The sequence below is a fragment of the Triticum urartu genome, chromosome 5 (genome assembly GCF_003073215.2).
Source record: "Triticum urartu cultivar G1812 chromosome 5, Tu2.1, whole genome shotgun sequence".
In the NCBI taxonomy this organism is placed as follows: domain Eukaryota; kingdom Viridiplantae; phylum Streptophyta; class Magnoliopsida; order Poales; family Poaceae; genus Triticum; species Triticum urartu.
In genome coordinates this window covers 642,791,591-642,806,960 of record NC_053026.1, presented here as the reverse complement: position 1 = coordinate 642,806,960, position 15,370 = coordinate 642,791,591, and the positions used below count along the sequence as shown (strand labels likewise).

At 38.6% G+C, this 15,370-nt stretch overlaps 1 protein-coding gene across 6 annotated transcripts; it reads left to right on the top strand.

The window, feature by feature from the left end:
* The first annotated feature begins 7,504 nt into the window (after positions 1-7,504).
* Positions 7,505-14,440, top strand: LOC125511532 (transcription factor BHLH6-like). 6 transcript variants are annotated; one of them, XM_048676929.1, is made up of 6 exons: positions 7,505-7,630; positions 7,764-7,956; positions 8,048-8,260; positions 10,962-11,132; positions 12,349-12,414; positions 14,107-14,440. In XM_048676929.1, exons 1-6 carry the CDS (start codon positions 7,554-7,556, stop codon positions 14,218-14,220), a joined length of 834 nt encoding a protein of 277 aa, XP_048532886.1. In that variant the 5' UTR covers positions 7,505-7,553; the 3' UTR covers positions 14,221-14,440. The 6 variants fall into 6 exon arrangements, with proteins under 6 accessions (XP_048532886.1, XP_048532884.1, XP_048532882.1 ...); XM_048676927.1 differs by having other exon boundaries at positions 7,512-7,630; positions 12,362-12,414; positions 14,120-14,440; XM_048676925.1 differs by having other exon boundaries at positions 7,512-7,630; positions 12,362-12,414.
* Positions 14,441-15,370: the final 930 nt, after the last annotated feature.

Below are 15,370 nucleotides of genomic sequence, written 5' to 3'. Positions count from 1 at the left end.
TATCCTACATACACATTTAAGGAACAATAGTGCGAAAAGATTATGAGAATGAATTTGTGAATTGTAAGTCATGACATGAGTTTACTTGCTCAGGCAACCCTTCATTTTCTAGATAATGGAAGCTTCAATGTTTTTCATTCGGTTTGGCGGAGTGTTTGACAAGCCAATGAGTTATCCAATCATTCATAACACTTTTAACCACAAAGTTAAAAAAATTGCGAACGGGAAGAGGAGTGTGGAGGAGGTGGCTTGGCAACGTAAGCTGGACGCGGTGCCCTGGTCGCCCAGAAAGAGTGACGTGGGGGCCTCGGGCTAGTTCTGCAAGGAAAACCATGTATTCTTACCTGTGGATGTGCAAATTCAGAGGAGGAGTTTTACAAGATGAACAAAATAATTGTTGCAAGCTACAAACAAAAGGAGTGCTTCGTCATTATTAGCTTAGTTGTGCTCTTTGTTTTCCATTTCTTAGATGCTAGCTTTGGCTGTTGTGTTGTTTGCTTTCCAGTAAGCCCCATTGTATCCCCTCGAAAAAGAAAAAGGAAGCCACATTGTAACGTTTCGGCTGTTGTGGTTCGTGGATGTGTTGTAACTCCTGGCCGGTTGATGGATTTGTTAATTCAAAGCCGAGCTCAACTCGATCCTTTTATCTAAGAAAACAAAAAACAAAAGGACTACTCCTACAAGCATGAAACTTTGATATTTCCTGACAATCATAATATGGCACCGGCAGAAGAACAAACTTAATCGAGGAAAGCAATACGCTTCGAAGAAAACTAGATGCCCGTGGCCCCTTGATTATGATATTACATGTGATGAGGAGGACTATGCCAATGGCTATTTTCACTTACCAGTGAAAATATATGCCCATCAAACACCAACAAATTCACCCTATTAATTACCATTCACCACTTGAATATTCAGAATATGGTCGCTGACTGGATACAACACTGTTGAGTTATACTCCAGCCATAATGAGAAGTACTAAGTATTCTTAGAGCATGTTTGGTTCCTCTCCGCTCCTCTAACTCCGCACCCGAGCGGACCTGGCTACAACCCATTTTCACGGAGTAGCTAAAACCCAGCTCCACAGCTCGGCGGAGTGGAGATTTTCCGAACAGGGCCTTAGTTGTTACAGGGTTGGGGTAGTGTTCTTTTGGGGCGAGGGGCGCGAGCTTCTGGCAGAGAGCCTCCATGAGCTGCCTCATCTCCTTCTCTGAGTCCTTCGCCAGAAGATACCAAAGTAGGAGAAGGATGAAATGGAGGAAGAAGAAGCAGTTCGCGCGTGGCATGGTTTAAATGGGTGTGTACAGATAAGGGCCAGCCATGAGAGTATGGGAAATCTGCTACTGCGTACTACATAGCTATTTTAATTTCTTTCGGGAGTACGCCTAGACGCATCATATTTTAATTTAATTGTGTACGAATGAGGTATTTGTGGCCACAGAAGTGCAATGCAGTAAGGTACACATGCTACTCCAGGAATATGAATGGTTGCTGTTATACTAGCAGTACATATTATATATACGTGCTGGCTGGACCGCGACACTGCATTCAATGCGGTGACAAGTGACAGCAGCGTATATGGGTAAGTACTTATCAGGTAACAGCAGCGTATATGGGTAAGTATCAGGTGATATACCTACCTATAGATGCTACCATGATACAAACATAAAAAATTCAAATTTAAAAAATCCAAAAAATTCTGAAAAATATCACAGATGTGCACAACACATATGTTGACAACTCCTAAAAATTCAGATTAAAATTCGAAAAAAACATTGAGAAAGAAAAAAAGATAAATCCGTCATGAATAGTGTCAAAAGAAGACAAAAGCAGAAATGACACTATTCTCATCTGAATTTTTCTTTTTTTTCTCCATGTGTATTATGAATTTTGATCTGAACTTTTTAGGGGTAGTCGACATATGTGTTGCGAACATTCATGATTTTTTTCAAATTTTCTTGAAATGTTTAAATTTGATTTTTTTTTCGAGTTTGTATCATGGTAGCATCTGAGTTGGTATCACTGGATATTTTCCCCAGCGTATATATGGATTCTTAGGTGATGGGCGAACACATAGTTATGGGTAATGTGCCATACATGGAATATTATTGAGTGCTGATGCCCCCCAACCCATAAAAATGCAGTAAGTATTTTGCTCAGCAAACAATGGAGTGAGTCCAATGGAAAACTACCGCACGAAATGTAGTAGCTAGATACTCCATATACCCACATGTGGAGAATAGAAAATATTTCTGTCTGTCATATTTGCTTACCATCGACTAGATGAGGTACCACCGCAGCAAATTGTCTGTTGGGGTTGGACCATTTCGACAAGGACCTAGCTAGCACGTCAGTTACAATATTTGGAAGTACTAGGGAGAGTGGGTCTCCTCTCCTCGATGCAACCTATTTTTTGTTTGTTTTTAATAGAAACGACAACCAAACTTATTATCTAGGCTTGTCAAGATCTACCATACATAAGGATTTGATTTCCTTATTGTTTTTCTCCTGGTGAAGCTAGCTCGTGCACGGAGTAATGCTAGTATACGGTGGATGGGCTTGATGCATAGCCTGCTCCTGATAGCGCCAGCCCAGAGCAACTTATGCGTGCGTTGGTGACGCAAGCAAGAGTGACGCATGCACCAAGTGTAGGAGTCACACCTTAATTTAACTGCTTTTGGGCTATATCTATGTACCCAGTGATGCTAATTCGGGCTTGGTCTGCTTGCGACAAATTCGTCTCAAGGTGACTTACGATGTACCCAGTGATGCTAATTCGGGCTTGGTCTACAGAGCAACATACAAATGCATTTTTTAAGTTTTATAAAGTGACTTACGATGTACCTAGGTTCCAAATATCTGATCTAATATAATTCTCGGTCATCTGAAATTACAAGGGGCAAGACAGGATCATGATTGAATGCAAGTTGGGAGTGTGACTTCCGCAATATCATGAAACCCATACCAAAAGATCGTGCAGTAAGTGGCTTGAAAAATGAACCCACAAAACGGGGAGAAAATATTTCTTTCAATCATAGTAGTTCACCCAAAATATTCCAGGTGGAGACAACCAGAAAGTGAAATAGTAGTTCGTGTACCAAGTGGAGACTGTTGTTCCTCAATGTATCTCTGACTGCCACATAAACTCTAAGGTGCAGCTTTGATCGGCCACGAGGAACGCATGATACATTTTGTTTGAAGGACAACACGGATGTGTAACAAGGAAAAAAATGTAGTTACATATTTATTTTGTGCGAGTTTTTTATGCCAGATGTCATCATGATGTAGGTAATTAGGCACAAAATAGTACTTCGTCCAATCCAGAATACATTGCATATTACTTCATTACCAAATATTTTTGAGCAACCATGGCTAGCATTTTTTTCGATCAAGCTAGCAAAGTACTCGCTCCCTCCTGGTTTATTAGGATCCTTAGAATTTAGTGTCAAATTTTGATCATAAAGTTAAATAATAAAATATAAACTATATGCCATGAAAATTATATGATGGGAATCCTCTTTCAAATGCAAATCCAATGATTTACTTTTTGTAGCTTATAAATCACATGTTGTTGGTTATATAGATGGTCAAAGTTTGACCTCAAATATGAAGGGGCCAAATATACCCAAACGGAGGAAGTAGTTACCTGTTGTTGATCGTATGTGCTTAGTGCTAAAGTTCATTGTTTAGAAACAAGGCACAGAGAGTGTTTGTGTCGCAGTAACTTAAAGATGATGTGGATGTCCTTGGAGTCATTGTAGATATCCTTGGTAGGCATGAGCTTTTGATTTTTTTTTTCAAGGCCATTCATGTTCCATACCAAGAATCATATCACAAGCATATAAAAGGGTAGATAAACCCTCATCACCTAGATGAGGTACCACCGCTGCAAATCATTCGCTGGCCTAGACCATTCAACAAGGACACTAGCTAGCATGTCAACAACATTATTTACAAGTGCCAAGGAGAGTGGGCCTCCTTGATGCAACCTTTTTTTTTGCCTTCTGTGGTAGACATGACAACTCGGTCTTATTATTATTATTAGCCTTCTCAAGCATCAACGACATCAGTAAGTTCGATGGCCTTGGACCATTCAACACGGACCACTAGCTTGCACGCCAACAACAATATTTAGAAGTATCCCCCCGAATGGGTCTCCTCGACACAACCCTTTTTTTCTATGTTTCTTTGTTTGAAATCAAGAGTTTACAGAAGAAGTGCCAACATAACTTTATTATTATTAGGCTTCTCAAGATCTACCTAGCAAGCATATAAAGGTTATTATTAGGCTTCTCAACATAACTTTATTATTATTAGTCTTACTTATAAGTTTGATTTATCTAAAATCTGGCCATTCTTATATTTTGCTTGTAGAAGAATGGCGCATGCAGTTGTACCCATTCAGCTTTTATTTGTGAAATCGACTGAAACGTTTTGCAGAAAAATATCAGTGGATTGACCGTTATGTGGACCCATTTTCTAGTGGTATGTGAAGCTTGTGGACAGAGTGATCGAGCACATACATACACCCTCGAGGATGCATGCATGTTTGTGGTGACGGAAGCAGGGGTGACGCATGCACCAAGTGTAGTATTCCTCTCCTATCGGGCTATGGTACTCCCTCAAGTTTCTTTTTAGTCTGCATATAAGATTTGGTTAAAGTCAATCTTTGTCAACTTTGACTAAGTTTATAGAAAAAAATATCAAGATTCACAATATGAAATCAATATTGTTAGATGCATCATGAAATTAATTTTCATATCATATAGTTTTTGTATTGTAGACGATAATATTTTTTCAAACAAAGTTGGTCAAATTTTACAAAGTTTGACTTTGACCAAACCTTATATGCAGACTAAAAAGAAACGGATGGAGTACTATGTTGGCCGCTCTCTCTGCAACTGAAGGCATTTCACAGATATGGATGGATCTATGTATCGATCGCTTTGTTTCATATGAAGATCTTTCCATACAACAAAGTTTAAAAAAAGTTAGGTGTGTGCGCGTGCAAGAAACTTTCTCCAACGAGAATGAAGATGACATACTTGAACATAATTGAGACCTTCACGGTCATGGCAATGTGTTATCTCGACAAATTATGTTTGTTGGCTTCTTTAATGAGAATTATTTAGACCTAGGTTTGAATATTAAATGCTTGCAAGAAATTATCGATCTGTGATCTTGATAAATTCAAGACTAGTATGTTGGCATGTCGTATTTTTTGTGAAAAAAAGAACAGCCAACTCGACCGCCTTAGATTAAAGTTCTAGCTGCGTACTGGACACACGCACGCACGCACATAGCCTATTGATACACAAGATGTGGACTTGCCAGTTTGATGAAGCCACCAAGCGAATCTTTGGCAAGAGGACGTCATCGCTGAGATTTTATCGGTGATGACTTAATTACAAGTTCAACCACTACCTATTCACCCAAATAATGGGTAGTTTTCTTCAGTGTCCATCTTAGTATGGGTGATAAAATAAATATGTGTACCAATATGAAAACTTGTTTTCTTTTCAGTTACATGCATGAAATATCTTATCGTTGCATGGCGCGGTAGGAAGAAGAGAAAAATCGATCAATTTCTTGTGGAAGCAGCTCTGGCACGTATGTCACAGATAGATAGATGAGTAGATAATATCAGACACAAACGTGATAGTAATCTCAGGGATTTTCTCTCTCACAAATCCTGACGCAGACAGCCGACGGGCCGACAGATTTGCACATGCATGCACGCCGTTTATACAGGCCACAACCAAACAGCGCTAACTACCAACGTAACATCGACCTACAATTGCACCAAGGAAGGACCATTGGTCTATCCAATTAATTCAGTTTGTGAGCTAGCTTAGCTATCTTTAGTGTGGTCCGGGAGGCATTTGGATCCTAGCTTTCCAGTTGCTGCTGGCTACATATATTTGTGTGTCAACTACCGATAACCAGAAGAAGAAAAATAAAAGACCAGCTGCCAGAGCCCACAGCCAGATAGTAGTACAAAGAGCTACATGACCTGACCCGTTAAGGCATAGTTACCTTTTCCTTTGGGAAATTTTGATTTGTGTCATTCTGGATACTAGAGGATATACCCCGCCCGCGCGTTGCTGCGGAATCGATCGCAATATATTTCGAGTGATTTGATTGTATATGAAACATGAATAGTTCAATTAATAATATATGAACTAAAATAAAATATACTCCCCATGTTCCTAAATATAAGTCTTTTTAGAGATTCCAATGCGGAGTATATACAGAGCAAAATGAGTGAATGTACACTCTAAAATATGTCTATATACATCCGTATATAGTTCTTATTGGAATATCTAAAAAGACTTATATTTAGGAACAGAGGAAGTACATATTATATATTTTATTTGGTTAAGTGTATTTGAATATATTTATTGAATTTAAGTGACATAATATAATGGACAACTTTTCTCATGCATGTTGAGTGGACTTTCGATGAGGTGGAATGTGTTGCGAGATGGATGTGTGCATGAGATAAACTAATCATGAAAAACTTTTTCCAATGTGTATTGTGATGGGCCTTTCATGAGGTTGCATGTGTGCATGTTAAGAGATTGTAGAGGTAGTGGGGATCAACTCTTTAGGGCGGCCGATGATGACGAGGATGGTCCCCGCGGGTGGTGTGTGTGTGTGGGGGGGGGGGGGAGGATCGACATCTCCTTCGATGAGGAGTAGATCTTATCTATATGTAGGGATGTCTTAGCTAGTTCAGTGTTTATCTAGTGGTGATGTACTAGCTAAAATGGACTGTTCTAGTATGATAGATTTGATGTTAACCCCCAACCAAGCCGGCCCAACACTGGAAATATTGAGTACAAAAATGTTTTTGATGTTTATAACAACCAGGTCGGCCCAACATTGGAAATCTGAAGTACAAAAATATATTTGGTTTTTATAACACCCCGGCCGGCCCAACACAGACAAAATGATCGACGTGTATGTATTTGGTGTGGGTTTGTGGTTGTAAATGATAAAAAAATTGACGCCCACCCGGTCACTGTCCGCGGGCGTGTCCGCTGACGTATAGGGAGCCGAATTATGCAATTCCGGTTGCAGTTGTAGATGCTCTAAATGGGCGATGCTCGTGCTGTTTGTTTTTTCCTTTTACGGAATATTATTGCAGAATGCGTGCGCAAATATCTTTATTTATCTTCTTTTAAAAGTGACAGGAGAATGTCTGAATGTATTGGGACTTTTCTTGCTTGAGCCGAGCGGTGCTTGGTTGGCCACGCGAGGCGCCAAAGTGCATGGACCCACGTTAAACGGTGATATCAACGCACGGTTTGAGATTTGATCTGTAATTTACGGGGAGGCAATCCGAAACTAGAAAACCAGCCAATTGCTGGGCGGCAGGCCGCCAGGTGTCATCCGGATATGGTGGGCTCGGTCGCCACGTCAGCCCATGCATGCATGGCCCCGCTACCCAGCGACGTAGAACAGACACAGGCACGAGAATAAATATCAGAGGGAGGGAGGGAGAGAGAGAGAGAGAGAGAGAGAGAGAGAGAGAGAGAGAGAGAGCAATGGAGTCCGACATGGAGATGAGCTTGGATTTCTCTTGGGAGACGCCTAGCTTCTTCGAGCTCTGCGACGCAGATAGGTGAGTCTGCATGCAGCTAGCATGAACACCGTAGCCCACTCGATCTGCTTCTTGATCTTGCGGTGACAGTTCTAATCCATCTTTCGTGCCTAGTACCCTTAAGTAACCGTTGGAGTTGGATGGATTCTTGCAGCATGCACCTGCCAGCTGAGGACTCTCTGTCCTGTCTGTACGAGCACGGCGACTCAACTAGCTCGCCGGACGGCGCCAACTCGGGGCTGACGAGGAGGTGGGCTGGCAGGAACATGCTCAACGAGAGGGACCGGCGCAGGAGGCTCAACGAGAAGCTCTACGCCATTCGCGGCGTCGTTCCAAACATCACCAAGGTTTCATTTACGGACCACTACGGGAAGAACACTTTTGTGTGCGTGTTTATGCTGCGGTCTAATTTGATCCTGTTTCTGTTCCGGGCGTTAGATGAACAAGGCGTCCATCATCCAGGACGCCATCGCCTACATCGAGGAGCTGCAGGAGCAGGAGCGCCAGATTCTCGCCGCCCCTGGAACAGATGGCTGCGCCGCCGTGGTCCAGGCGGACTCGACCGTGGACGACGGCGTCGGCTCCCCGCCACGGACTACCTCCGCCTCCTCCATCTGTTCCCCTTCCCCGCATCCGGTCCAAATCCTCGAGGTAATTATAACTTCATCTGTCGCTGACGGCTGAAAGGGAGTTAGGAATAAGAATGAGGTGAGAGAGATATGTGATAGCAAAGCGAGACTGCCAGAGTGGATTTTTTGCGCTTGGGCTCTATTTTCAAGCATTCAAAAATCAACCTATTAAGTTTCAAAAAATCTGAAAAGATACACAAGTACTTATAGATGTATACGAGATCTGTGTTAAATTTCATCATGAAACACGTTTTTATGTGGCTAGCTTGTACAAAAAATCATGTACTTTTATACTCTATAGACATGGCGAGCGAGGACATGCCCGCCCATCATGTGAAATTGATGGTTATTTCATGATAAAATCATGTACTTTTGTAGATGGTTCTTTCAAAAATGTGAAATTGATTTTTTTCATATATAGACAGTTGTCTCTCTCTTTTCACTCAACTACAGACTAGGACACGCCCTGTCTCTAAATTATCTCTCCTCTCACCCTCTCATAATCCATCACTTTTATTTACTTTTGATCATTTAGGATATTCGTAACCTTAAAACCAAAAAAACATGATTTTTTTTATATGTTTGAACATTGTTGAGGAAATCGTTAACTGGTAGCTGCTCGGTCGGCTGGTGAGTATGGGATTAATAGGCTAATCGGTCATCTAATCAATTAATTGGACGATTTATCGGGTAATTGGCTACTTGGGGACACTATGAGTAGGGATTAATCGGCAAGTTAACTGGTTAATCGGATGAATTCTTGAACTCTAGATATAAGATCTTCGGAACATACCAATTGCCAATGTATTTCAAACAAGTTTAGTTTAAGTTGTTCCAGTTCAATTTGTCAAATTGATTATTTAAAATATACAAAAAAATATGATTTTCGTACATAAGATCCATATTTTGTTTGTGAAGCTGCTTATTTCATTGTGTGAAACTGTTATTTGTGAAATATAACTGAAAGTGAAATATGAAATTAGTTTTTTTAACCAAGTTAAATCAATTTTTTGAAATGAGAAAAATATGTTACTATAATGAGTGAAACCAATTTTTAAATGAGAAAAATCAGATTTTTGAAATGCATCAAGTGTTTTTTATTGTAGAAATTAATTTTTTAAATGGGTCAAATCAATATTGGAAAATGTCTAAGTCAGTTTTTGAAATGAGTGAACTATGTTTCTTGAAATGAGTGATATAAATTATCAAATGATTGAAACTAGTTTTTCAAATTCAGCAAAAATAGTTTTTTGAAATAAGGGGAATCCGCCTTTTGAAAATGAATGAACTATCTAATTTAGTTTGACCAGTATTTAAATATGTGAAATATGGTTTTGACATAAGTGGAATTATTTGTTTGAATTGGGTGAAATAAATTTTAAAAATGACTGAACTCAATCGAGTGAACTTCTAGTTTTTCAAGAGAATAAAATTGATTGTTTCAAGTTAGTTAAATAAGTTTTTGAATTCAGTTAAATTAGTTTTTTGAAATGACTGGAATGGGCTTTTTGAATGATTTTTACTATTTGGTTAAATTGAGTGAAATTAGTTTCTTTAAGTTAGTGAAATTGGTTTTTTTGAAATAATTTAAATCTATCCTAAAAAATCTGAAAAATATTTTTTTTTCATGTATGAAAAAACTTACAGTGTTTGTAAGATGCTTATTTTTTTGTGTGAAACTAATATTTGTGAAATTTAACTGAAATGGGAATATAATATTTATCAATATGCTTATTTCCCCGTGTGTATAACTGAAATAAGCTGGTTCAGAAGGTATCATAGTTAAGTTTCAGTAATTTTTGGAATAGTGAGACAATTTGAAATCACATTTTGAAATAATGAAACAATTAAAATCATGTTTTAAATAGTGAAATAATTGAAATCACCTTTTGGAAATTTTCTTTTAACCATTTTAATAGTGCAACTTTGATATCATTATTTGAAACAACAACATTAAATATTTTTTAACACGGTGTTAGTTTTGCATTTTGAAATACCGAAACTATTGAAATCACCTTTTATGAATAGTTAAAAATTGAAATCACTTTTTTAAAGAGTTAAACTATTGAATTGCCATTAGTTTTAGTTTCACTTTTACAAATATCTCACAAAAGTTAGGTTGTTGTGTGCATGTCGTTATAGTCATGTACTTATTGGCAAGCATGTATTCGTCACATCGATCTTTGATTCATCACTTGAGCTAGTGGCATTGCTAGATATACGAATTATGTGAATCTACCATGTGAAATGAGAAGAAAATGATGAGAGGGAGAAGGCCACATTTGTGGACCACACACATGAAACATGTATATTAGCAAGTTGGTACTCTAATTGACTTCGGTTGTTATGGTATTTACCTGAAATGTGGTACCAACATAGTATTAACATGCAATCATATTAAGAGAATCAATTGAATAGACACTCCTAATGCAGGGTTTGGTAGGATAATTCTAGAATAATTAAATCAAGTACTAACCCACTCTGAATCTAGTATTTCTATTGAAAATCTCAATAGGCTTGTAAAGAAGTATTGAAATGCACAAAAGATAGATATTATTTTGATTAATTATTTCTAGAACTTATGTTTATGCATGCACCATGTCTTAGACAATGAGAAGATTTGGGACAGAGGGAAAATGTGGGGCAACTTTATGTAACAACACTGTGAAAATCATACAATTGAATGACCATTAAATAAACATATAGCTTTACAAGTTGTGCAGCTGGAGGTGACGCAGGTGGCAGAGGATTTGGCAGTGGTTAACGTGAGACATAGAAAAGCGCAGGAGGCCATGGCGAAGGTGTATGGGGTGCTCGAGTCGCTCTGTCTCAATGTCATCACGGCAAGTGTGACCGTCGTGTCCGACAACATTGTCCACAACATGTTCATCGAGGTAACCACCCATGATTTGCCCCTTTCCATTCTAATTAATTTATCCTATTGTTCTCTAGATTTCCCGAACAAAATGATTGCTCCTATCTCTTTCATCGAGTTTTCTGGAAATCTTTAGGGTCAGGTCACCACCTGATTGATGGCGGCATATGGCAAGTCCACTATTTTTTTAAGACGTTCATTGGGATTCTTGATGTGCCTGGTGAAGGAAACAGGATAGACTACACTAGCCCAAATTAGGCTCCGACCACTTAAGTGTGATAAACCTAGGCTCTTGCATTATTAGATATGATTGGAATATTCCTACTCAGTCACTAGTTGGTAAATGCCCCTAGAAGGAGACATAAAGACGGTAGAGATGAGCATTAATTAACAATGTTACATGAAAATTCCTCCCCCCCCCCCCCCCCCACAATATTTTTCAGGCTCAGGTTGAACCACTCTTTCTCGATCACATGACTAGGAATACTATATCAGGTTAACTCTGTAATTTAAGCAGTGCGGACATGAATTACAACTTGTGACCACCCCACGGACCTAGAGATATCTATCCCATTGCAGAGACTGACAAACCCCATCTTAACTGACCACGCCATAGAACATGCTTCACGAAAAATAAGAAAGAAAACTTTATAGTGATCCAGTACATCGTAGCATTTGGTGTCTCATAAGTAATTCACTAGGACATCGCAATTACATGTGATAATATCGTATCTATTGACATAGCTTACACATTACAAGAGAAAATTAGAAAACAACCCCGCTATGTTTTAAGTTGGTCCTGTCCAACTCCATGTTCCTAACATGTGTTCATATTATTGGCTCGACATGTCTATGTCCATGTCCTACGAAACATCCCATCAACATGTTATAAAACAATATCAGATCTATTGACATGTGCTAGTGTATTTTTTATTTGTGTCCTCATATGATTTCCGACAAAGGACAAGTGTAGAGTAATCACTCAGGCATAGAGTTGCTGCAAACAAGTCACATAGTTGCCAATCAATGGAAATGATATTATTTAAGGAACACCCCCCGTTCCATAATATAGTGCGCCATGCTTTTGAGATTTAACTTTGACCATAAATTTAACCAACATGGGCGACTATGGTGAGAGCATGATAGATAACTTTGAATTCGTATTCGAAAGAAGTTTTCAAAGGTATAATTTAGTAAAGTTATTTATGTATTATTGGTGTAATTCCTGGTCAAAGTTGAATCTTGAAGGTGTGGGCGCACTACATTATGGAATGGAGGGAGTATTGTACTTCATCAGAAAAGTAAGAGAATCTTCATGTCATCTTATTTTTCTATAACCCCATTAAAAATGTTTGTGTTTCACTTTTTGGCTTTTTGGCATTGGACGATTATGACATAGGCACACATATTAAGAATATGTTATATATGTTTTCTATGCAATAGACATGAGTTATTTAAAACCCATTGAGAAATAACAGTAAACATGAATTTTAGGCATGAGTTCAAGGTTTGTGTAAAAATCTTGTAGTCCAATATTATTAGGTTTTGGAAAATATTTTCAAATTTGATTTACCCTAAAAGACATTCTGATCTACTTTTTTCATGCATCGTCTAACAGAGACGCTGCGAATAAACCCTAACCACCAACAAAGAATCGTTCAACCTTTAAATTTTCAAAATTTACCTATGTCTCTGATACCTAATATAGAGACAAGAGGCAACACAACCACGAATCATCTAATATTTAGTCTGGGGTACATTATTTGTTAGGTTTGTGTGCTTTGGTGGTGGAGATGGTGCCATGTTGAATAAATGTCTCCTCGTTCCACTGATCTCCTAGAATGACTCCCGTGGTCTAATAATGGACACAAATCTCATAACTTGCCACTTCGTGCTTTCATCTTATTCCTCGTCAATTTAGAATGGGTTTGAGAACATGTCTTGTGAGGTGCGCATCCCCGAACAAGGCCCATTCCAAAGATTATAGCTTCTCTCTTCATGTGGTGTGTGTCTCTTGACGCTCTTCAAAACATATGGACTTAGTCTAGCTTGTGTGGGCTTGGCATTTTGCGCCTAGGTCATCGCAATACATAGGAAAACATCAAGTTACGAAAGAGGGAACGAATGATGTAGGCTAATTAACTAGAATTTTGGTAGATATTTTTTCTATCAGAGATAATTGTTGTTGGTGTTGATTTCAATTTTTTATGAATCGCTATAGCTAGATCGTTATTCTAAAAATATTACCAAAAACATGGTGTGTATCACATTTGACAATTATGCTTGATCATGTTGTGAGTTCATATTACTATGTATGTAGTTGCATGAGCTTGCATTGTGGCATAGTGATTGTGAACACATTCTTTTCACGTATGTGGTGCTAGTGTTTCCTAGGAATGAATTATCTCTTAAAGAAAAACTGGGTGGGCTATCTCATGTGTTAGGCCATGGTTAATTAGGGCCAATTTAAATGAGTTCTCGCTTAGGGGTTTTCTCATGCTTCAATTTGGAAAAGAGTCGGGATTGATCCTAAGGTTTGTGCCCATTAGAAAAAGTCATCTAGCTAGGCTACAACTTCCTAGAGGATACACCAACATCTTTCTTGTTATTTGTTTATATGAGGTAGCGGTATCTCGATATTTCGTTGTGACAAACTTCTTTTGAACGAAAAATCAACCTTGACGACCCGACCATGCTGGACACTAGCCAGTGTGTCTTGCAAACCGCTAGACCAATCCCCTAGAGGTCACCGACGATGCCAAAGGCATGGCAAGCCTGGACGCAAAGGTTTAATATCCGCGAGCGATCGAGAACAAACAAGAATTACAAATTGTAATCCAATATTCTGAGTACGGATTAATATGATTAAGTTGGGTTCTTGAAAATTGATTCACCGAAATTTGTTGGACACGTGCATTAATATTTGTGTGCACATATTTCACAATATTTTGTGTCAATATTAGCAGGCATTAATATTATTTAAATAAATCTAGTTGTATTTTTCAGACGGATGGAATGGATTGTGCTCAAACGATCAAGGAGATGGTAAAGTCTCACTCAGTCATCTCAATGTGAGAAGAAGATCACCGAAGTCCATGAATCCCTAATGAAGATTAGATGTTGCAAGGAATGCACAAATTGGCAGCCCAATTACCTACACCTTGTTCAGTTTCACTCTCATACTATAGTCATCTTCAAATAATGTGACAACAGTTGAAACTAACTATATGGCTGAAGAAATAGTCATGTTCTATGGACTTAATGCCAGCATGCACTCCATATAAATTGGAAATTATGCAAAAACATATGGTATATCCTCTCTGATTATGAGGAACACTCATGTGTGTGCATGTATTTTTTTGAATAGGAAATTTCACTTTTGGTCCCCTAAGATTGAGTTTGTGACACCTTTTGTCCTAGTTAGCTCAATGTCCTCTAAGATTGCGGCAACCCCTCAATGAGAGTGATGCTTAGTAAAAAATTATTATTTAAAAGGGACCAAATAAAATAATTGACCCAACTAATAGTGAATTTATAACTTAGTTCATGAGGCATTGAACAAGAGTTAGATGGATGATTCAAAGTGATAGGAAAGTACATTCACAATATATTTATATAGAACTTTGTCAAAAGGTTTCATAGTGATGTCTTTGGTCACATGTGGCTAGCAACTAAGGCTTACAAGGACACTTCTTTTTAGTACCACATGAACAAGGTCTTGGAAACAGATCCAAGTGTTGGTGAGTATTTGAACACATATCACTCATTGTTGTGCATGAGGTGCAAATTTAATATTGACATCAAGTGTGATTACATTCATAAAATCCTCTTCAAGTCATTCAGTAACTGGGTTAAGGACTACGAAGCATGTCCGTTGACGAGTTAGCTATCACACTGAGAGACACAATTATGATACTTATGAACAAGAGGATAACAATTGGATACTTTCTTGAAGGTGAGATGCTACCTGTTTCCACTCAAAAAATAAACAATAGAAGTAGAGGACATGGTCACTTGAAGACATGTAAGTCCTCTAATACAATGGCTGAGGTGAGGGATACTGACAAAAAGAATCTTAGAATTGTTGTGGAACTTGATGAACATGGCTGCACTTGTCTTGACTGGCAACACATAGGGCAAACTTGAGGAACATGGGTGCACTAGTTTTTCTCATGGAAAGCAGGAACTTGAAGTTGGACCACTATGTACATGAGTATTTCTCTCTTGACAGATTTTGCGCTGCGCACTAGTAAGAAA

What these genes read in the sequence shown, in the direction of transcription:
- LOC125511532 (XM_048676929.1), top strand. Translation starts at nt 7,554, where the DNA reads ATGGAGTCCGACATGGAGATGAGCTTGGATTTCTCTTGGGAGACGCCT. An exon ending in TCGTTCCAAACATCACCAAG is followed by an intron (nt 7,957 to 8,047) that starts GTTTCATTTACG and finishes TCCGGGCGTTAG; the next exon opens with ATGAACAAGGCGTCCATCAT. An exon ending in TATTGTACTTCATCAGAAAA is followed by an intron (nt 12,415 to 14,106) that starts GTAAGAGAATCT and finishes AAATAAATCTAG; the next exon opens with TTGTATTTTTCAGACGGATG.